The 23,643-nt window shown below is 43.8% G+C and overlaps 1 protein-coding gene across 2 annotated transcripts; it reads left to right on the top strand.

Moving 5' to 3' along the window:
* Positions 1 to 7,169: 7,169 nt before the first annotated feature.
* Positions 7,170 to 17,054, top strand: EAPP (E2F associated phosphoprotein). Of its 2 annotated transcripts, XM_074955844.1 has the most exons (6): positions 7,171 to 7,327; positions 8,666 to 8,847; positions 11,288 to 11,386; positions 12,142 to 12,265; positions 13,311 to 13,427; positions 16,412 to 17,043. In XM_074955844.1, exons 1-6 carry the CDS (start codon positions 7,254 to 7,256, stop codon positions 16,686 to 16,688), a joined length of 873 nt encoding a protein of 290 aa, XP_074811945.1. In that variant the 5' UTR covers positions 7,171 to 7,253; the 3' UTR covers positions 16,689 to 17,043. The 2 variants fall into 2 exon arrangements, with proteins under 2 accessions (XP_074811946.1, XP_074811945.1); XM_074955845.1 differs by lacking the exon at positions 13,311 to 13,427 and having other exon boundaries at positions 7,170 to 7,327; positions 16,412 to 17,054.
* Positions 17,055 to 23,643: the final 6,589 nt, after the last annotated feature.

Raw genomic sequence — 23,643 nt, 5'->3', positions numbered from 1 at the left:
TTTGGGCTGTGACTCTTACTGACTTTGGATCCTTAGGGTATGTCTACACTGGCAGAGTTACATCGCCGCTCAGAGCGCTGAAGGGAAACCGCTGATGTGTGTTCACACTGTCAGCTGCCTGCACAATAGCGTGTTCACACTTGCGGCACTTGCATCGGTATTCGGAGCGGTGCACTCTGGGCAGCTGTCTCACAGAGCATCTCTTCCTCTTCTGCTGCTAAGAGTTGTGGGAAGACGGAGGGGGTCGCAGGGCCTCCTGGGTCATGTCCCAATGCCCTGTGATGCATTGCTTCACCTCCCAGCAATCCCTGTCCTTCCGTCTGTTGTGGCGTCATCTTTCAACGGTTTGTGTACTGCACGTCCTGCCTCTTCGGTCTGCAGAAATGGATCCCACACTGTTGACCAATATGCTGCTCACTCTCTCTAACACGTCTCGCGTGGCAGTGGAGTTATTCCTTAAACTACAAAGTCAAGAGGAGTTTGACATAGATCTCACCACGAGTAGTAGCTATGACACGAGATTGCTTGTGGCATTCACAGAGGTGTTGCTTTTGGGCTTGGGAAACACCCACTGAGTGGTGGGATCAGATCATCATGCACGTCTGGGATGACGAGCAGGGGCTGCAGAACTTTCAGATGAGGAAAGCCACATTCATGGGACTGTGTGATGAGCTCACCCCAGCCCTGTGGCGCAAGGACATGAGCATGAGAGCTGCCCTGCCATTGGAGAAGCACGTGGTGATTGCACTGTGGAAGCTGGCTACTCCAGACTGCTACGGATCGGTTGCTAACCAGTTTGGAGTGGGAAAGTAGACTACTGGACTTGTATTGATGGAAGTGTGCAGGGCCATTAATCGCATCCTGCTTCGAAAGACCGTGATTCTGGGCAATGTGCGTGACATTGTGGATGACTTTGAACAAATGGGCATCCCTAACTGTGGAGGGGCGATAGATGGCACGCATATTCCACGTCTGGCACCAGACCACCTAGCCACCGAGTACATTAATCGGAAGGGATATTTCTCTATGGATCTCCAGTTTGTTTGTGGATCACTTTGGGCGTTTCACAGACATTACCGCAGGCTGGTCTGGAAAGGTGCATGACACACACATCTTTCGGAACACTGGCCTGTTCAGGAAGCTGCAAACAGGGACTTTTTTCCCAGACCAGAAGATCACCTTAGGGGAAGTCGAAGCGCCCATTGTGATCCTGGGAGACTCTGCCTACCCTTAATGCCATGGCTTATGAAGCCATACCCAGGGAACCTTGACAGCAGCAAGGGGTGGTTCAGCAACAGGCTGAGCAAGTGCAGAATGACTGTTCTGGACTTTTGGCCATTTAAAGGCCTGCTGGTGCTGCCTAGGTGGGAGGCTGGACCTGGCCGATGGCAATATTCCTATGCTTATAGCTGCGTGCTGTACGCTCTATAATATTTGTGAAGGGAAGGGTGAAAGCGGTCCAGCCCTGAGTAAAGCTGAGGCTCAGCACCTGGAGGTTGAATTTGAACAGCCAGAGACCAGGGCTATTAGAGGGGTGCAGAATGGGGCCATAAGGATCAGGGATCCCTTGAGGCAACAATTCGAAGCTGAAAGCCACTAATTGTTGCTATGCTTGGGAGTGCAGTGCTTGTAATGCTAGGAGGTAATTGTGATTAGTGCAGATGATGCACTATGAAGGTTTAAGAAAATTGCCGGTTGCTTTGCAAGGGCTCTGTTTGCTTTCAATTAATGGAATAAAGATTGCTTTCAAACCAAAACAATTATTTTATTAAAAAACAACTGAAGGAGAGAGACAAACAAAAAAACGCATCAGCACTGAGGGGGATGGGGAAAGGGAGGGCCCTTGGAGGAGGTGGGGTCCCGGGACAGTTAAAGATTTGTGTATGTCCAGGTATCATATACAACCTTGTCGTTTGGAGTACAGTGCAGCAGGTACTGTACTTCAGCAGGGCTAAACTGCAGAGGGATGAGTGTTGAGTGCAGTGGGTACCGGGAGTCTACAGGGCTGGACTGTGATGGGGCAGGAGTGGAATGCAGTGGGTACAGTGGAGCCAAGATGTTTTTAAGAGTATTTTGGCAGTGTCCCAGGGAAGGGAGGGGGGCGCCTGGGAAAGAGTTTTGTGACAGCATCTGCAGGGGAGGATGGGCGCGGAGCTGCTCGATTTGCAGTGCTATAGCGTCTGGAGTGTGTCCACTTCGTGCTCCATAACATTTAAGAGCTTCTGTGGCTTCGTTCTGGTGCGCCGCATTCTCCTGTCACTCCCTCTTCTCACTGTTCCTCCTCTCCTTCAGTTCTTGTTTTTTTGGTCGCGGAGTGCATCATGACATCATGCAGGAAGTCCTCTTTAGTTCTTCGTGGCTGCTTTCTAATTCTGCGCAGCCGTTCAGCCGGTGACAACAAAGAGGGAGGCTGGGCTCCCAAGGTCATCTCTGTGAATCCAAAATGCAACATTTTACAGAAGCAGTATTCTTGGGGAGAGCCAGCACTGGGGGGGCCTTATCATTACTGTCCCCACATTTTCCACAGGCTGTGTTTATTATGGAAGATATCTCGCTGCTGAGGGTGAGCAGGGAATCAAGGGAGGGTATCTTCAAGACTGCGGCTTCCATCCTGGCCCTTATGCCGCTTGCCTGTGTGCAGCAATGGTCTCCCTTCCCCCTCTCAGTGATGGCAGAGTGATGCGGTAAAGTTACCCTTAATGGGGCAAGAAACAAAGCAGCTCTGCCAGAGAACCTGCAGTAGCGGATTGCCCAGCCTCTCCATGAGAGGTTTGTGGAGATCTGAGGCAGATTCCCATGAAGTGAGGGAGTCAATCAACACGCTATTCCGCCGCTCAGACTAGGCATGTGGTGTTACACACATCATACAGACACAAACCTGCTTTCTGCAATCCTGCCCCCAACAACTCACATAGCAATTCCTAAAATCAAAGCCACTTATGCAGGGGTCTCCTCTCCTGTTCGTGCTTTGCTAAGCTCCAACAGCTGTGACTGGCTAGCTTCCTCCAGGGCAGAGAAGAGCTCCTGACTGCATGCATCTCTGACCTCGGAGTCATCCTCTGCCTCTGCGTCCCAATCCTTGTTCAAGATTTCCTCCTTCTGACTCGGTCCACTCTTGACTGGCACGCGAGCCACTGAAGTATCCACAGTGACCCTCGCAGTGGAGGTGGGGTCTCCAGCAAGTATCCAATCCAGCTCTTTGTAGAATTGGCAGCTCCTGGGCATGGAAGTGGAGTGGCTGTTTGCCTCCCATGCCATTCCATAGCTCCTTCACTTTGACCCTGCACTGCAGTGTGTCCCGGTCATGGCCCCTTTCTGTCATGAATCATGAATTCTGGCCATAGGTGTTATAATACCAATGGCTGGAGCGCAGCTGGGACGGGATAGCCTCCTCTTCTCCAAATGCTCATGAGGTCCAGCAGCTTGGCACTGCTGCAAGCAGAGGATCGCCTGGTGCACGGAGCAGGCATGGTCACCTGGAAAGATGCGCTGAGACCACTGCATGTGTCACTGAGCAAACAGGAAGGGGACTTTCAAAATTCCCAAGGAATTTAAGAGGTGGGGCTCATGGTCACCTGGGGGCAGGGCAGTAGAGTTCAAACCGATGACCAGAGAGCCGAGAACAGGCATTGTGCATGTGACTGGGGTCCCAGCAGGGGCCAGCTGAAGTCACTCAATGAGGGTAAACTGTAAAGAATGGGGTAGAGAATCCCCATAAAGCTGGTGGATATTCCAATACTTAAATTTACCAAGCCAGCATAAAACAGCTTCTTTATTACCTTACTGGTTACTCAGAAATCCAAACAACACAGGTGTCTGGAGGGAGGCCTGAGCCTGGATCATTTTAAGGGAACTAAGTCAGATATGATGATTTCATCATATAAAAGAAAAGGTTCTACCCTTCCCAAAGGCTTGGACACATTACCTCTGCGGTTAATGAATGTTTCAGATCTTACCCAAATACACACTCCAGCCAATTCTTATTAACTGAATTAAAATTTATTAAAAAAAAAAAGAGAGAGAGAATGGTTAAAAGATCAATATCCATACAGCCATGAGTTGCATTCATTGAGGTTTAGATTCGTAACAGAGATGGTGAGCTTTGTAGTTGTAGAGAGTACCTTTAGAATTCACTTCACAAGTTATAGTCCAGTATCTAAATATCATATTCAGGGCGTACCACCATAACTGAGACCTCAGTATTGTGACTCAAACTTCTCCCGGTGCAGCTTAAGATAATCTGAGATGACAGAATCAGGACCCAAGGATCTTTTATACAATTTCATGTCCTCTTTGAGAAGTTGGGAGTTCATCCGGGAAGAAAAGGTACTTAGGATGACTTTGAAGGAGATCCATCACTGCTACTTAGCTATAGAATTAACATGAGGCAATTTTGTTTGTTCCTCCACCATTCACAGATTATTTGCTATACTTTTCAAAGAGAGAAGAATACAGAGAGATATCATGTTTACAATTCATTTAAATGCTAGGATGATCTTTTGATCTCTGAATTATCAGAATACAACATAGGGACTGTTGATTACATTGTCGACCCTGTTCATACATATGTAAATACACAAACATCTCCCCACATATCTTTTGAGGGTTGTTTGTTTTCTAGGATGTTTAACCCTTTCTAGCCATGCGTCACAGTGGGACACCTCCAGGGGGCCAACTGCAGCACTGTAATCGACTAGAGTGTCTACACTGGCACTGCAGCAATGTAGCCCCAGCCCCGAAAGCTGTACGCCTGTTGTCGGGGTGGTTTTTTTACAATGCTGCAACTGTGCAGTTTTTGAGCACTAAGTGGCTTGGCAGTGTGTACACATTGGGAGTTGCAGTGCAGAACGCTGCCTTACTGCACAGAAACTTGCCAGTGTAGACAAGGCCTGAGTCTTTGGTTAGTGATTTGAACCATGAGTCTTTTCCCAGAGCTGTGGTTCTGTTGTGTAATTCCAGAACAACTGTACAAAAGTGTCTCTACCAGAGGTTCTCACACTGTGGTCCAGAAGCTCCATTCTAAGGTGCGTGCCTGAGCAGCCACACACAAGAGAATGAAGGGCTACCTACCTAATTTGTGGAGCTGCGCAGGCGTGCGTTGGTGGAATTTAGGACATACAAGGCTATGGCGGCCAGAGAAAGGTGACTTTCCTCAGCTCCAGGGCTGTGGCTGCAGGGGAGAGATGCCCCAGCTTGGGGGCTGCTGGGTTGGGGAGAGACCCCTCTTCTTCCCAGCCCCAGCTCGGGGGCTGCTGCGGGGGGGGGGGGGGGAGAGGGCACATCCATCACATTAGAAAGTTAATACTACTGATATTATTTGTAGAACAAAAAAAGTTAAGGTTTTTTTTTATATATAGCACTTTTATCTAAAGCATTTTACAACAGTTAGCTAACAGTACAAACAACCTTTGGAAACATCATTAAGTGGTCAGCTGAGACCCTCAGCAATTTTCACGTGGTCTGTGGGAAAAAAAAAGTTTGACAACCACTGGTCTATACCTTATCTGCTTCATGACTTCCATTCAGTCTTGGAACTGCTGCATGTGTTGCTTTGTGGACAATTGGCAGAGCAGCAGGGATTTGGATAAATGGAGTTTTGTGTTGGAGATCTAGACAGAAGTGAGTTAATATGCCAATAACTACATCTCCTACATGGGTTCACCTTGATATATCATTTTTGGATCTCATGACAGAAGTGGTTTCAAATATGGGTAAGATGCACGGTGCAAGCCTTCCTTTATTTTGATGCAGCCATTTACACTGGGGGATTGTACAGATATGTAGCTGTACAGGTATAAATTCCTGATATAAACACGTCCTGAAAGAGGAGCTGATGCTGAAAATGCTGCTGGTATCATGCATTGGATTGTGTAGCTTCCAAGTTTGAAAATCAACATTTCCAGTGACTACTGGTGCATATAATTCTTTCCAGTTGTGTCTATAAATAATATGCTATTCATTTTAGGGATCATTTCTTTGATGTATATATTTGGAAGAGCTCATAATCTACAATCAGACTATAAGAGAAAAGGAGTACAATGCCTATACTGTTAGCAGAAAAGGACCTAGGGGTTATAGTGGATGAAAAGCTGGATATGAGTCAACAGTGTGCCCTTGTTGCCAAGAAGGCCAATGGCATTTTGGGATGTATACGAAGGGGCATTGCCAGCAGATCAAGGGACGTGATCGTTCCCCTCTATTCGACATTGGTGAGGCCTCATCTGGAATACTGTGTCCAGTTTTGGGCCCCACATTACAAGAAGGATGTGGAAAAATTGGAAAGAGTCCAACAGAGGGCAACAAAAATGATTAGTGGACTGGAACACATGACTTATGAGGAGAGGCTGAGGGAACTGGGATTGTTTAGTCTGCGGAAGAGAAGAATGAGGGGGGATTTGATAGCTGCTTTCAACTACCTGAAAGGGGGTTCCAAAGAGGATGGATCTAGACTGTTCTCAGTGGTAGCAGATGACAGGACAAGGAGTAATGGTCTCAAGTTGCAGTGGGGGAGGTTTAGACTGGATATTAGGAAAAACTTTTTCACAAGGAGGGTGGTGAAACACTGGAATGCGTTACCTAGGGAGGTGGTGGAATCTTCTTCCTTAGATATTTTTAAGGTCAGGCTTGACAAAGCCCTGGCTGGGATGATTTAGTTGGGGATTGGTCCTGCTTTGAGCAGGGGGTTGGACCAGATGATGTCCTGAGGTCCCTTCCAACCCTGATATTCCATGATTCTAGGAAAAAAGTAAATAGTTAAAATAGGACATCTAAACTTCCCAGAGTAAAAGCAGTGTTTGGTCCATCCCTGTAGTTAATCCATTCCTCCAAGAGGCGGTAGGTAGGTTGATGGAAGAATTCTGCCCCTTACCGGGGTCAGAGCGCGAAGTGTGTCACAGCGCTGAGGGATGCAGGGAGGAGGGGGATGTTGCACCGTCTTCAAGGGCAGGTTCTGGCCCGAGCTGGCGCTGGGCTCGCACCGGGCTCGCACCTTCACCCCGTGCACAGCACTCGGCCACGATCCGTGCGTGGCTCTCCCGTGCTGGTGCGCTTGGGATAAAAGGCGGGCGGAGCTGGGCGGCCTCCTCGACCCGGGGATCGGGCCCCAGGAAGGAGCTCGCAGGGGCCCAGCAAGGCCAGGCCGGGGCGCAGGAGCGGAAGAGGGCGGCGGGGCAGGTTTCCGGGCGGACCGGGCTTGGGGGCCGATTTCGCTGCAGCACCGATCGGAGCGGGGCGGGCGCTGCTTGGGTGTCGCCATGAGCCGCCTGCAGGAGGACGATGATCCCTACGTGATCGAGGAGCCCAGCGACGAGGAGCCGGGGCAGAGCAGGTACCGAGCGACCCGCGGGGCTGGGGGGGAAGTCCCCCGCAGAGCCTGTCTGGGCCTGGGGCCCCTATGACTGACGGAGGCAGAGACACGCCCGTGCCCGGGGCAGGGCTCAGAGGTGTCACGCGAAGCCTCTGCTTCTTTACTCTCCCCTTCTAATAAAGGTCCGTAATTCGGCCAGGAAGGGTTAGAAATGACCCCAGCACCCACACCCCCAGCGTAAAGTATTTCCGTCGATACTACCCGAAATGTGCAGACAGGCAAAGTGAGCAAGCGGCTCCATGAGAACTTTGTAGAGTCCCACCTTCATGAGCACAAAGCGTGATGTAACAAATGCTGCCTGAAGTTCCTGTTTACAGCTCTGCTGAAACAACCCGCTTAGGATGCTTTACCTTTTTCAATCTCCGATCTGATCCCTCCATCATTTCTTGCCACTATGAAAATATAAATTAATAACAAATCTTTAAAACCCTTAAAATCCTTTTGCACGACTATGAATGTCTCCATTGAAAAATGTTTAAAAGTACATGTTAGTATTAGCTGTTGAAATTATTTCTTTTAAAAATAGAATTCCGCCAAGCTTATACATATTCCTATTTCAGTTTCTAGTCCTACTTTGTTTTACTTTCAGTGTTTGATTTGGGTTATTCTAATGCCTTGTAACACCTTGTAAAATGAAATGCATAGGTTTATTGGCATTGTGATTGTATAAGTGTAAGCAAGCATACATGGTTCATTGCAAGACTGCTACAGGAAGACAAATCTTACATTCTCATAAGGACTTTTTAAAAACGGTCTCGTGCACTCTTGACTCCTACATTCCCACACTGTGTCACCACACAAAAAAGTTTCTTATTGCACGGTTGCTGTACACTGCCAAGAAGTGAACCACAAGGAGCATATACTGGAAGAGAGGCAGGTTGTAATTTATGGTGAACAGTATACGATGTCACTCAAATGCAGTTTCCTTCTTTAAAAGAAATATAATTTTCTAGGACTTTTTTCCAGAGCTTGCTGCTTTGTTTTTTTAAAATAACAGAGTAGTTTTAAATATTTCAGTTTAAACAAAAGACTCCAGTTCTGCAGCTGACAACACATAGGTAGATTGTTGTGTTTACCCACAGACCCACTGACTTCACTGTCAATTGCAGGATTGTGGCCTTAGTATATAGGCCAAAATGGAGCAGTAATCCAACTAAAATGCTAAAATATGTCCAGTCATTCAGCAGATACGTTGTTCCAATACTTCAGAACAATTCAAAAGATATTTTTATTGCATCAATAGAAGGGTTGATATTTTAAACTAATAATAATGGATTTTAATAATTAAATATCCTATAGCTCAGAAGATGAAGTGGATGTGCTTTTATATGGCACTCCCGATCAGAAGCGCAAACTGATAAGAGAGTGCCTTACTGGAGAAAGTGAATCTTCAAGTGAAGATGAGTTCCAAAAGGAAATGGAGGCAGAACTAAACTGCACCATGAAAACTATGGAGGGCAAGTGGAAGTCACTAGAAACAGGTAAATTATCTGTTTTAATATCTGCTCTTCTACAAAATAATCAATTACAGGATGGCTAAATTAATGCATTATTTTACCCTGGGGTTCAATTATGCTGATGAGTTGAGTTAATGCATTATTTGACCCTTCAGTTTGATTACGGTGTGTTGACTGATAATCATAGCTGGACATCTGTGCTAAAATGATCAGCAATTAAATAGTTCACCTAGCCATTTAAATTTAAACTATTATCAATATCCCAGTGCTCACTTAGATGAATGGGGCGTTTCACACTTTCCAGGACTTTTCTTCTGCTCTTTCATTTAGTGGCTTGTCTTCCTTGGTCCACTTCTCCTTTTTAGGGGGTCTCCAGTCCTGTTCTCAGCCTGCCCTTCCTCCATGTACATGGGGGGCTGTGGCTGTACTTCTCCCCCTGCTTCCAGTGACTCCCTGATGTTGCCAGGATTTGAATCACCCTCTCATAGAAGGGACAACAGGCGGCAGATCCCCTCCAACTCTTGAGAGTTGTCAGCTGCCACTTCTGACATATGGGACTTAGCCCCTATGACATGAGACTCTAGGAAGTGGTCACCTACTGGCAATAGAGAGGAAAGAAGTAAAAATAAAATACTACTTATATTACAAAGTGAAAAAGAAATTGCTTACTACCCAGGAGCCCCTAGAGCTACATTAAAGGGTTTTTCTAGAGTAGAGTTTGTGATTCTGTTTTAACTTCAGTGAATTGATTGCTGATTAGCATTTGCAATTCTGTTAGTTAAAACAATTTAATCTGGAACAAAGATTTGTAGCATGTCCAAGACACACACACTTGTGGTTTACCATGGCTGTCACAGAATAAATGTTTCTAGCCTTTGACTAGCATTTTAGATAACACAGCCACTTTTTAAGCTCAGTGGTGCTGGTCTAACCTTAGTGGCTTTGAGCAATCTTCACAGCTGCTTTTGTAGGCTTTAAAGTTTGCTTTCTCTCTGAGCACTTGTAATGTTCAGAAGACTTCTTACGTGAAAATCGAGTGCTTTTTAAGGAATCTTAAGCAGCTACAAGGATTCTCTTCTCAGAAGGAAAGGCAGAGTGTTTGATGTGTTGAACTTGGTAAACCTCAGTCCCCAGGTGTGCCACAATTCTAAAGCGTTGGTATTGGATAAAGTCTCATTATATAGCAAACAACGTTCAGTACCATTTTGTGCTTTATAAGGGAAATTGGTACTGGTAGGAGGAGTATATTTGAATGTAATAAATTAGAGTGAATAACATACACGTCAAACAGTAGCTATTTGAGAAAATAATGACATCAGATTGAAATTAGTTAAAATCAAAATGTGTTAACAGGCAAAAAACAGATTTTAAACCTTAGCCCATTGACAGAACAGTGATTAAAAAATATTTCAAAAGCTAGTCTATGAACTGGGAGTATAATTACCTCTCTCACAGCAGGACTAAAAGCTGCATCTGAATAGCCAAAGCTGTCCATCTCCAGAGTGCTTCCCTCAGATATATTTCTGTTCTTTGATTCAGAGTGACAATGGCCAGGGGGGATTAGTTTCTTACTGTTCAGGAGAGCATGTGTTTCTTTGTTCCTGTTACAAAATGCATAGTGAGGCATTCTTAATTACCCTCCCAAATCACCTATTCAAAGGTCCATTTTTAAACAGGATCTTTGATTTGCAGACATTTCAGCAAGGTAAATCTTGTTTTTCCAGTTACTTGGACAGACCTGAACCTGTGCATAGTTTCCAGTTAATTATCTTTTGTATTACCAAAGAGGCCATGTAGCACTTTCCTGGGTAGAGTTCCATAATTTGGAAATGATAGCTCACCCTGGACTATACTCTGACCATCCTTTTGAGCTGATATTATGTCCATTAGTTGCTTTATGATTGGTATATCTGTGCCTAGAGAAGATGATGTAGATGCATTTTATAAATTAGGCCCCAATCCTGCAAAGACTTCAGGGTGTGTAACTTTATGCAGTGTGAAGAGTCACATCAAAGCCAGAGCATGGAGCACAGTACGATCACTTTAATATTTAGGAGATTTAACAGCATTTACATAACACTTTATTTTCGAGATAAAGTTAGACACATCAGCTAGCGGGTTACTGGTGTACACTGATATGTCTCAATTTAGACCGGTTCTCAATTAATGTGTGTAAATTCACCTCTAAATAAAGTGTTATATAAGTGCTATTAAATCTCCTAAACATTAAACTAACCATATCATCATCCATGCATTGATTTCAGTGGGACTACTCACAGGGTAAATTTACACATGTGCATAAGAATGGGATCCCAGTTACGTTTACAAACAGTTACAGGGAATTTACTTTTGGTGATCCCTCTTCCTGAATTCATTCTTGGAGATATACAGAAACAGACTGTTGGGCTCATGACAGCTAATTCTGATGCTTTCTTATTTTGTTTGGTTTTAATTTCATAAATAGGTACTTCCTCGAGTACTGGACAAGCTGGAACAGTCACCACTACAAAGTACTATGACGACATTTATTTTGACTCTGATTCGGAGGATGAAGATAAAGTAGGTAAATGACTGAGGAAAGAGGTGGCCACCTCTGCAGCAATATACCCTGCTCCAGACCTTGAAGAGTCCTCTCTAGAGTCAGGGACTGTGGCTGGAGAGGGTCTTGAGGGCAGGTGGTTAGGTTGGGGGCACATATGTCATCTTACACCATCATCAAAACTCTGGAAAAAAAAGTGATAATTTATATAGCCTGGTGCTGCATTAATCCTTCTATGGCAGTGTTCTGCAGAAGGGAGCAATCCAAGGCTTTGTTTTAATAGGGATTTTTTGTGATTGTAGCACAGCAAAAATGAAGTAGAAACTGTTGCTTTGGTAAATTAGTTAAATAGATCAGTGGTTCTCAGTCAGGGGTCCCAGGCCCCCTGCGGGGCCGCGAGCGGGTTTCAGGGGGTCCACCAAAATAGACCAGAGAGGGGCCGGGATTAGACTCACTGGGGCCCAGGGCAGAAAGCCAAAGCCTGAGCCCCGCTACCTAGGGCTGAAACCGAAGCCCGAGCAACTTAGCTTCGCGGGGGGGCCTCCTGTGGTATGGGGCCCTGGGCAACTGCCCTGCATGCTATCCCTAATGCCGGAGGCTTTTCATCTATTGGATTTGCAGAAAAAAAAGTTGTGGCACAGGTGGGCCATGGAATTTTTATAGCATGTTGGGGGGCGGGGGGCTCAGAAAAGGATCCCTGAAATAGATAATAGTTCTCTGTTTAATGGATCATATTATTTGGGAGGTAGAATTCAACTATGTTCGCACAAATCTCCCAGGTACACAGGTGGCCAGGAAAAAAAGAAGACATCAGCAACGCCGGATTCCTACTAATGATGAGCTACTCTATGATCCAGAAGAAGATGATCGAGACCAAGAATGGGTGGACTCACAGAGACGAGGGTAAGCAGCTGTAAACGTTTTAACCCTTGAAAATATTGTTGAATATGCCGAGTAACTTAAGACTGTGCTGTAAAGGCAGTATGTCTAAAAGTTATTTTGTTGATTCAGAGCTTCATTTGAAGTATATGAAATAAAAAAGCTTGTTTTAATACAGCATTCACTTATCCACATTTGCAGGTGTCATTTACAGGTCCCTTTTTGTGATGCTCTGAACCTGTAGGTACTCACCTGGGGCCAAATCCTACTCCACATGAACTTCACACTGACTTTAATGGGAGTTCTAGTAGGATTTGACCCTGCAAATTCCACCAGAGAAAGTAATGATTATAAGTGTTTCTTTGTTACCACCCCATTTGCTGTATATTTCTATTCTTTTTACAAAAATTAAAAAAGGCCTGACCCTGCAAGTCACCCACGTGTAGAACTCCCATTGAAGTCAAAGGGCATTCCACATACAGTGATCTTGCAGGATTAGGTGACATCTAATATTTTTTTTTATGTCCTGGCATATTTTGATCACTAGATTATGTAGCTATAGGTCACTGTTTAGGTAAAATTAATGTGAATGCATTTTTGTTTTTGACAGGCTTGGGATTTAGTGAGGCAGAAAAAGTGTGTTTGGATAAAATGGATAGAGCCTGGAGCCTTTTTTCTGTGGGATTTTGGGAGTGTGTATGAAGTAAAAAACCTCTGGACTGCAGGAAAACTAGATTCTGCAACTTAACAAGAACTGATGAAAGCAGAATTAAATGGCTGGTGGTGATTACACCTAGAAAAAATGCACCCTACTTCACGCAGAGCAAAGGCTCATCATACAAAAATCCACACTCTGTTAAGATTCAAATTCCAGAGCAAATTAAAAACCCATTCATACCAATATAAAAATGAGGATTTCCAGGGATTTTGTACTGGGAGAGCAGGGTTCCAGGAGGTATCAAACATTTGCTGTGGGGGTTTTTTGGTTGTAAATACAGCTTTAAGGTTCAGTCTACATGCCTAATCCATAGGGATGGATATTTTCACCTCTTTGTTTACCCCTTGGTAGGTACCAAAATATAAGAAGAACTCAGCAGCAGCAGTTCAAACCTCCAGCCATTCCAAACAGTGATGCTGTTTTGAACTGCCCTGCTTGCATGACTACATTGTGCTTTGACTGTCAGAGGTAATTACTGAACCGTAAACATGAAGTGATCATTCTGTAATGTCTTATTTTCAGTTGCAGTGAAATATGTAATTTACACTTATTAGTTTTAAACAGCAGATGTGTCATTATGGAAGTAAAGGTGTGGATTCAACACATGCATGCAATTATATTTCACCTTAGTTCAGCAGTAGCAAATCTAGGATTTTTCTGTAGAGAGATCAGGGTGGGACAAGTATGGAAATAAGCAATATGTAGAAGTGTTTTGCAGATTCATTGAATATTTATGAGACAGTGATTTGCACTATATCTAATGCTTTTCAGAAGCGTTAATCTTAAAGATCCTGTCTATTTTGCAAACCAGTCAGTCAGCTGTATTTTCAGTCAGTTTGTTAGAGGCTTGGATCAACCTCCTAATGAATAAATGATCAAATTCTCAAATGATACTCAGTCTTTGTGGTATGTTGATAGTTTTTCAGCTAGCAAGAGTTTGAGTATGGGGGGAGGAAGTGGTAGTCACAGGCAGATTAGTAAAAAAAAAAAAAAAAAAAAAGATGAGTGAGGTGGCAAAATTTGCAAATGATACAAAACTACTCAAGATAGTTAAGTCCCAGGCAGACTGCGAAAAGCTACAAAAGGATCTCTCAAAACTGGGTGACTGGGCAACAAAATGGCAGATGAAATTTAATGTTGATAAATGCGAAGTAATGCACATTGGAAAACATAATCCTAACTATACGTATACAATGATGGGTCTAAATTAGCTGTTACCGCTCAAGAAAGAGATCTTGGAGTCATTGTGGCTAGTTCTCTGAAATCATCCACTCAATGTGCAGTGGCAGTCAAAAAGCGAACAGAATGTTGGGAATCATCAAGAAAGGGAGAGATAATCAGACAGAAAATATCATATTGCCTCTGTATAAATCCATGGTATGCCCACACCTTGAATACTGTGTGCAGATGTGGTTGCCCCATCTCAGAAAAGATATATTAGAATTGGAAAAGGTTCAGAAAAGGGCAACAAAAATGATTAGAGGTATAGAACAGCTTCCGTACGAGGGGAGATTAATAAGACTGGGACCTTTCAGCTTGGAAAAGAGGCGACTAGGGGGGATATAATGGAGGTCTATAAAATCATGAGTGGTATAGAGAAAGTAAATAGGGAAGTGTTATTTACTCCTTCCCATAATACAAGAACACGGAGCCACCAAATAAAATTAATAGGTAGCAGGTTTAAAACAAATACAAGAAAGTATTTTTTCACACAATGCACTGTCAACCTCTGGAACTCCTTGCCAGAGGGTGTTGTGAAGGCCAATACTATAACGGGGTTCAAAAGGGAGCTAGATAGATTCATGGAAGATAGGTCCATCAATGGCTATTAGCCAAGATGGGCAGAAATGGTGTCCCTAGCCTGTGTTTGCCAGAAGCTGGGATTGGGTGACAGGGCATGGATCACTTGATGATTACCTGTCTGTTTTTTCCTTTTGGGGCACCTGCCATTGGCCACTGTCAAGAGGACAGGATCCTGGGCTTGATGGACCTTTGGTCTGACCCAGTATGGCTGTTCTTATGTTCTTAAATATCCCTAGCAATATGTTGACATTATGAAAGAATATTGGGTCACAGTGAACTAGTATTCTGGAGTGTATACAGGACATTGAGATGAGGGTACTGTGTTCATGTATAGTAGTAAATGTTTGACTGAGTTGCAGGAAAATGCCTCTGCTGTTGCCCAAAACAATTTGCTGGAGTGTTCAAATGATTTTAACTCAGTGTGGACTTCACTATCCTAAGCATTATAATGATCTTTGGTGCCTAGTCTTATGTTCTTGACACTAGGAATTAATGTTCTTAATATTGTAACTGAGTTGGTGCCCACCTTGTCCCAGATTTTGAACAGAGAAATCTTAACAAAAACACATTATCGTATCTGGGGGGGGGGGGGGGGGGGAATTAACACCTTTCTCTCTGAACCCTTGGCTGCTATCTGCTACACTTTGTACTTCTCATTTGGTCTTGTTTAGCCTTCTGGGCTCTGTGCTGCATACAAAAGTTCCATACTCTTCTTGAGATGTAGATTTTAGAGACTGTATAATGATGCTAACAAAGGTCCAGTCCTGCGAAGTGTTGAGCTCTCTTATCTGTTTACCTTAATGATAGTTGCCTCGTGTTTCAGGCTTTGAAAGGACAGCTTGGCAAAAATGGAGGAAGTCTCTGTTCATATTGAGAAGGTCTTTGAAAGCCAAAACTGAATGAGAGAAGCTTGGTATATCTGGGTCAGGTTCATGCTTGAATAACAGATCCAAGGATTTGGAATCATCTTAGCAGGGAAGAGTTGGGAACATACAGCATGGAGATGAGTTGAGGAACAGTAAAACAGAATTTTATTAGGATGGAAACAGGCAAACTACAAAAAACATATATATAGTCACCCCTTCCTTGAAAGCTGTCCTGAAGGTTGGATCTGAATTGATCTTTCTAGGGTAAATATATTGGCTCAAAAATTTAACAATTTAAGATACTAAATTTAAATTGGCATGAGATTTGTGGTTCATAAACATTTTTTCTGAAAAACAAAATTAGTTTTGGACTGATCTGAATCATGAGAAATGACAGGCTTAAAATGATTCTGAATATTTCATAGGGGAGGGGGGCAAAGAATGGTTAAATTCTGGCTTCTAATCTTTGTCCCATTTTTAGCCATAAATCACCATTCATGATTCCATAGTAATATAGCTATGTAGTTCAGGGATGCTTATCAAAATAAGCATCTATTTATTTTTAAACAGCTTAACTTCAAAACTAAAGAAATGCTACATTTTCCTGGCTTTTGTACTTGTGATTTTTTATTTTGTTTATAAGACTTCACTTTTGACTGGCTGCTAGTCCTTTGACTTGGTGTTTCCAGTCTTCAGTCCTACCTTCAGTAGTGTTAACCAATTTTGTGGAAGCAGAATTCTATCAGAGAATACGACCATTGCATTTTCTTCTCTTCTTCCTAGACATGAATCCTACAAAACACAGTACAGAGCAATGTTTGTGATGAACTGCTCAGTTAACAAAGAAGAGGTTCTAAAATACAAAGGCCCAGTGAACAAGAAGATAAAGAAAGGACATAAGAAAATGAAACACAGCAACGAGATCACCACTGTGCAAGCAAATCAGGAAGAGGAGGAAGTATATCATCCAGTCAAATGTACCGAATGTTCAACTGAAGTTGCAGTCTTGGATAAAGATGAAGTTTTCCACTTCTTCAATGTTCTAGCAAGCCACTGTTAATGTGGAAAAACAGCTGTGCTGTTTAAGACTGTATGAAGTCTCAAAAATGTGGACAATATTTTATCCTTTTCAAATGATACAAAACGTGTTTTTTGTTTTTTGTTTTTAAAACAAAGTCTTAAACTGTCATTGAAAGAATCTTTGTAAAACTTCATGGAAGAGATACAGTTAACTGATCACATTTGGGAGCAATATTCTGTCAGGCCCTCAGATAATGATAAAAGCATAGAGAGTTTAAATTCATGTACATATTATGCAATATTTTTGTGTATTAGAACCATTGCTCATGTACATATGTAGTATGTTGACATGTGTTAAACTGTTGCTTAGAATAAAAACGCTGTAGACTAGAGATCTTCTCCATACTTGGGTTGAGTGATTTTTTTTAGGGTGCTGATAGACTGTATCAGTATTTCTGAATCTGTGTGGTGGTTGCTTGGGGTGGCAGATTAGTATGGTTTTGGTTGAGGTGCATATTTGACAGAGGAGAGGATTGTGTTGATGTATTTGGATACTGACCCCACTAAAGTGTCTAAATATGGATGTTTTTATTTATGCACATTGGAAGGTTTTGTATTCTTCTTTTTGCTTTGTTCCCTGCACATCTCATTTAAGCAAAAATATTTAAACTTGGAGTTTAAAAAATCCCTGAGCTTTAATTATGGAGTGTAGGTAAGTAAGAGAGGCTTTTACATTTTTTTCCCATTTGTGGTGGCTGATGGACATGTCTTAAGAAAAAGATATGTATACAATCTATTCTGTTGTCATGGAAATAGCTTTTTTTATTTTTCCTCTTTGTTTAGTAGACTGACAGGTTTTTTTTATGGAAGCAATGAATGGCTTTTCTTATCTGGTAGTTTGGACTTTTTGTCAACCAGAATACAAAGTCACTGTCAAGTTAATGGTTGATCCATTAATCTACTTGACAAAGCATACTCCCAGAAGCTAACCTCTTGGTTTTTACTACCTAAGAGCACTTTTTCTGTTTCTGTGTTTCTCAGTATTTCTCAGACTTTTCAGATTGGTGACTTCTTATTCAAAGTAAAATATTGTCAGTACCTCCTTACTTTTTACTCTCACTTTTATAAGTAAACATATCAGTTATAAGCCTATAGTGTATGTATTTTGAGAAGTTGACAGAGAATGCTTGACTTTGAAGGGTAAAGGTGGATAGGGAGTGAAATTTTCTTTGCATTACTAATAACATTTTCAGTGGCTCAACCTCCCAGATTGCCTTTTGTGATTCCCCTGGGGCCCACAACCCACTGGTTGAGAAACACTGGTATAGCTATCCAATGCTTCATCAAATCAAATAAGCAAACCTAGTAACCAAATGAGTAATCTGGAATTTTGTATTGGAGCACGCTGGCCCTTTTAAGAATGGGTTCCGTGAGCCCAGCTGGTGTTGAGGATTTGCCCTCTGAGGCAGAGGAACTCTAGGAAATGTAGTTCCAGAGAGAAATCATGTCTCTGCTGGGACTACATAAGGTGAGCCTGGGGCTGAGTTTGAAGCAGGCTGGGATGGAAGTAAGATCTAGTTTGGTCTTTCCACAGTGACAGACATAAAGTTGGGAAACAGCTACAAGGGTGGTGGCAGTGGAGTGGAGCCAGGTGCAGCCTAAGAGCAGGACAAGATGTAGAAAGAGCCAGAGAAGGGGTGCTGTGAGAAGGAAGACACGCAGGCATGAGCAGAGTGGCATGGGGGTGTGACACCTGCATTTGGCTAGGGGCTGAGTCCCAGGATTTCCTTCCACCCTCACTAAAAGTCCCCCTTCCTTAGCCCTGCTCCAATAGGGCAAAGGAATTGTTGAGCCCAGGAAAGGGCTAACAAACTACGGAGCCTGAGGAGGGGCAAAATGGACTACTTCAACACAGAAAGGTCATCAGAAAGTCTGTGTTGTATTTTCACACTGCCTCAGCTACTGTATAGCCTTGGGAGGGAGCCCTGCATAATTAGGAGTGAAGAGCTAGCTATTGAGTGCAGGGAGGACTGAAAGATTGTGTTTCTGGTGGATTTTGGACTTTTGACCACTGGGTCAAAAGCATCATGGCAGCCTACGAGGCTGGACTAGTAGGGAAACTGAGGTGCAGATGTATGACTGACACTTGAAAGGTAAGCCACTCCCCTACAGAGTTCTTTTGGATCCTTTGCTGATTTTTTTGACAACCAAGTACCAGCACAGTGGCAGTGACCAAGAGTATTATCTGTGCTTGTCCAGAAGGTTGCTGCTGTTTCTTCTGGATGTGGATCTTGCCACAGTGACCCATAGCTTTGTCATTTTGGGATTACGGCAATGTGCTTGCACAGAATTAAACTGCTAAACTAAGAGCAGTGTTGTAACCATGCTGGTCCTAGGATATTTGAGAGGAGCAAGGTGGGTGAGATAATATATTTTATTGGGCCAACTCCTGTTGGTGAGAGAGACAAGATTTTGAGCTTACACAGAACTTGAAAGCTTCTCTCTCACCAACTGAAGTTGGTCCAATAAAAGGTATTACCTCACCCATCTTGCCTCTCTAAACTAAGAGCACTCATACTTCAACTGGTACAGAAGGCAACATTGCTGGGAGTAATATAAGGTGCTGGTTTTAATCTATAAAACCCTTAATTGGGTTGGGTCTGGTTACCTCAGGTTTTCTCTGTCCCCCTTTATAATACCGTGCCAGCTGAGATCATCTGAGGCACTCGAGCTCTCAGTTCCTTGGTTAATCATAAAGGGGCTCAGTCAGGCCATTTTCAGAGAGGTGTCATTGACTGTAGAACTTCCTTTCCCCATTAATTCAACAGAGACTTCAGCTCAATGCAAGGCTCATCTGTTCTCCTAAACTTTTTCTGGGGTGGGGGAATGGATGTGGTGGTGGAAGAATTCTTAGTCACCCAAATCCCTCCTGATGGAGTATATGTATTTTGGGACATTAGGGCCTGTGTGCAAAGAAGCACATCTTCAGAGTTTGAATTATGTAAAACACAATCTAAAGGAAGGGAAATTCCATGTCAGGAGTGTAAATACATTGACAAATGGCAATCAAAAGCTGGAAATAACTTTACAGCTATATTCAAAAGTCCAGCTGAATTTGAGCACACAGACTGGCTAGAGTGACATAGGGAACCTTTTAAAGTAACTAGCTAAAATATAGGCAAAGAGTCCTGTGGCACCTTACAGACTAAGAGATGTATTGGAGTATGAGATTTTGTGAGTGAATACCCACTTCGTTGGATGCATGTGACGATCCAGACGATTACAGATCCAGACTAACATGGCTACCCCTCTGAAGCTAGCTAAAATATAGTGCACAGTGTTGTGTTGTTGCATTATCTTCATAATATTAAAATATCAAATGGTGTTCCACATCAAATTGTACTGTGTATGTCACAACTGCAGCTGCTGCTATTAAAAACAAAAAAACAGATCCCATGGTTTGGCTTGACATTGTGCATAGAGATATCTCTATACTGTATCTGAAGCTATTCATACAGACTATGAAATTAATTTTTGTGTACTATTGACTAACTGACTTTATTTTGTAAGTAAATTTAACATTTATAAAAAAAAATTCATTCAACCTTAGGGGAATATAATTTAACACAAGTTTCAGTAATAGTCACCCTTTTATCCTATGAATTTTAGGGAAACTACTCGCAGCTGATGATGGTGGAAATATGAACCAACAATTTTTGTAGCCTCTGTTTACTGGACTGCAAAGATGTGTATTATTGCAAGCTTTTTGTGAAATGCAGACAGCAGCAATCATTTGGCAGTTTCCAGTAAAATTCATCACTTTCTAGCAGTTTCTGGAAGTGTTAGAAATCTACTTTGCTAAATAGCAACAGTGATTGATTTATAATAGCAGAATTCCAGCTGGAAAAGAATTGACAGTTTGAGTCTCAGAGGGAAGAGAAAATCTTGTTGGCAGAAAGAACAAGAGTACTTGTGGCACCTTAGAGACTAACAAATTTATTTGAGCATAAGCTTTCGTGTTGGCAGAGGAGCAGTTGAAGGTCTTAAGCAGAACTTCTTGCCTCCCCACTCCCAGCAAGGGGCAACAGCGTGGGGCTTCTCACCTCCGCGCTCCCAGCCAGGAGTCACCAGGGGCTTCTTCGCTCTGGCAGAGAGATCCATGCCCAGAATCCGCACAGGTGGTGGGTATAATAGGCCAGGGGAGACTCTGCTCTATAATAGCCGTGGCTGCCAGACCCCCAGTTGTGGGGTTTGGCAGTGAAGTTTTTGCTTTATTATGCCCCACGCAGGTTCCGGGATGGCTGAGGAGGTACATACCTGCCTCCTCAGATGCCCCAGAACCTGCATGGGGCATATCAAAAGAGTCTTCTTACAGATGCTTTTCCCCTGCGGAGGTTGGGTATGGGGAGGGGAGGCATAGCTTCAGCCAGCCCAGGGCTCCTCCGGCCACGGGGGGTGGAGGGAAGGCTTGGGGGCTTCAGCCAGCCCGGGGTCCTCTGGGCTCTGGCCAGCCTGGGGCTTCTCTGGGTGAGGGGCTTTGGTCGACCCAGGGCTCCTCCAGCAGAGGGGGGTGTTTCTTTGGGCAGGGGGTCTCGGGGCTCTGGCTATGGGGGGGGGGGAGGGAAGGGGTCTTGGGGCTCCAGCTATAGCAGGGCATGGGCAGAAGGGGCAGAGCTGGGGGGCTGGCTTCCCCAAAGGGGGACTCCACCTGCCACCCATGGGAGTCCGGCTGGCTGCTCTGCTCCCGGTGGGGAGCCAGGACCTCAGGGGTAGCAGGGCTCCCAGTTGGGAGTGGGGAGCCCGGGAGGCAGCCCAAGCCAGGAACCTGGCTGTTAGCCCAGCTTGGAGCAGAGACCCAGCAGCAGCCTGGCTGGGGAGCTGGGAGTCGGCTTTCCTGTCAATTTCATGGCTCCAGCAGCATATGCCCTACGTGTCTCATCGAGGTGGTTTTATTATATCGGCATAGCAGGGAAGTTACGTTGGTGGCAGGAGCATTTCAGTGTGTACACCTCAACTGTTTTGTAGATGAAAGCTGACTTTTGTCGACAAAACAGTGTGATGTAGACAAGGCCTAAAATAGGGCTGTCTACCAGAGACATCACATGTACAAGATAGGCTAGGTATAGTTAACACTGGCCACATTTACTGTAGAATTGGAATTCTGCAAGGCAGCAATGGTATGTGCCTACTTAGGTGTCTTGTGTATAAAAGGCCAATGTAATAACTAAGTGGTTGCTACACAAGGCAATCAAGCAGGCCTAGTGCTGATGCCAATCTGTCTGGTAGCGTCACCCAGAAACACAGGATATGTTTGGCATACAGATATACCATACCTATCTATGTCATAATACAAAGATGAAACAAAATTATCATACTTGGCTGATTATAACATTTTCGCAGATACCTCACACGGCATATCTGGTTAGATTCCTTCCAGTTTTATAATATTGGCATTAACAATATAAAGTGTCCCACATAGTCCATACAGCATCACACAAGTGACCCCTAATCTTGTTACTATGTAATATCTTCAAAATGACAGGTCCCAGTCCCTTTCAGACCACTAATTAAGTGTGATTGCCCTTCTACTCTAATGCCCTCAACTTCCAGATCAGTAACTCTTGCTCCAGGTTAGGTCAGGTCAGGCATCTTTGTATCAACATACCTCTGGGTCTGTGTCTACCCATTCTGAAAGGTCTAACAGGTTTTCAGGGCTGTTGTCTGTGGAGCTTACTTAAGTCAAAATACAATACTGACATTTAGTAGGTTGGCGTAGCACATATGCTATCAGTATTAGCTGTTGGGCCTGCCTATGGAGAGACCTCTAAGGCCTTTCAAGGCCATGTGCTATGAGTTTATGTTTGGAACAGAGGAAGTACCAGAAACATGGCAAAAGGACTATAAAGGGCAGCTGCATCATCTCCATTTTGTCTTCAGTCCTGAGTTTAACTTCAGTGTTACCTACCAGTCTTGGGAGTATCTGCTCTCTCTTTTGCAGCCTGCCCTGACCTTGTCATTTCTAGTGAGGGCTGCCCTAGGCACCACTGAGTCACAACTTGGGAAGAGTGAAGCTAGTCCAAAGGGTCCAGAGTCAGTACTACTGGCCTAGTTGGTGCAGGTCTGTTAAAGAATAGGTGAAGTGCTATGCCCGCAGGGTCCATAAAATGGCTAGTGCTACACCCCAAGCAATATGTTTTCCATTTTTGGGATCTATGCTCAAGAGAGAGTGACTATAGGTATCCTGGTATCTTGGAGGATCAGCCGTATGTGTTTGTAATAGCTGATTACTTCTTTCCCTTTGGCAGGATAGCCTATAGAACTAGTGTATGGTTATCCGTGGTGTACATGCCATATATGAAGTTCAGGTATGAGCTCATCTGCTAAAATTATTGGATGGGGCAGCTGTTACTGAAGGGTATACTAATCCCTAAGTATGTAACCCAGGTGGCAGGTGTTCTCAGTAATGTCAAAAAGGCAGCAAAACATCACTGGGGTAAGGCCACTACCAGAAGGAACACACTCTGACTTAAGAATATGTCTGCTCAAGTGTATCAGGAGTGTTAACTGGTTTGGTTTAGCAATCACAAAAGGAAAAGGAGCTTGAGTGCTAAGTTGTTACAGGAAGTACAAAAGTCCATATGGGGTGGGTCAGCTGGATGTCAGAATTCATCAGTGTACTGGTTTCTAGCCTGGTAGAAGTTGCTTTGCTCTGCATTACAGCAGGGTATATCCCTACCTATGTTCTGACTGAGCCAAAACTCTGGCCAATGCACCACAACCAAACCAGGCCAATGACTGGGCGTATCCTGGTCATCATGAGGGCTGAGCCTGTGGACAGTAATGCATCTGATGAAAGTGAGCTGCAGCTCACGAAAGCTTATAGTCAAATAAATTTGTTAGTCTCTAAGGTGCCACAAGTACTCCTTTTCTTTTTGCGAATACAGACTAACACAGCTGCTACTCTGAAACCTGGACAGTAAAGGGGACCAAGCAAG

The sequence above is a fragment of the Natator depressus genome, chromosome 6, assembly GCF_965152275.1.
Source record: "Natator depressus isolate rNatDep1 chromosome 6, rNatDep2.hap1, whole genome shotgun sequence".
In the NCBI taxonomy this organism is placed as follows: domain Eukaryota; kingdom Metazoa; phylum Chordata; order Testudines; family Cheloniidae; genus Natator; species Natator depressus.
This window is presented reverse-complemented; position numbering and strand designations above follow the sequence as displayed.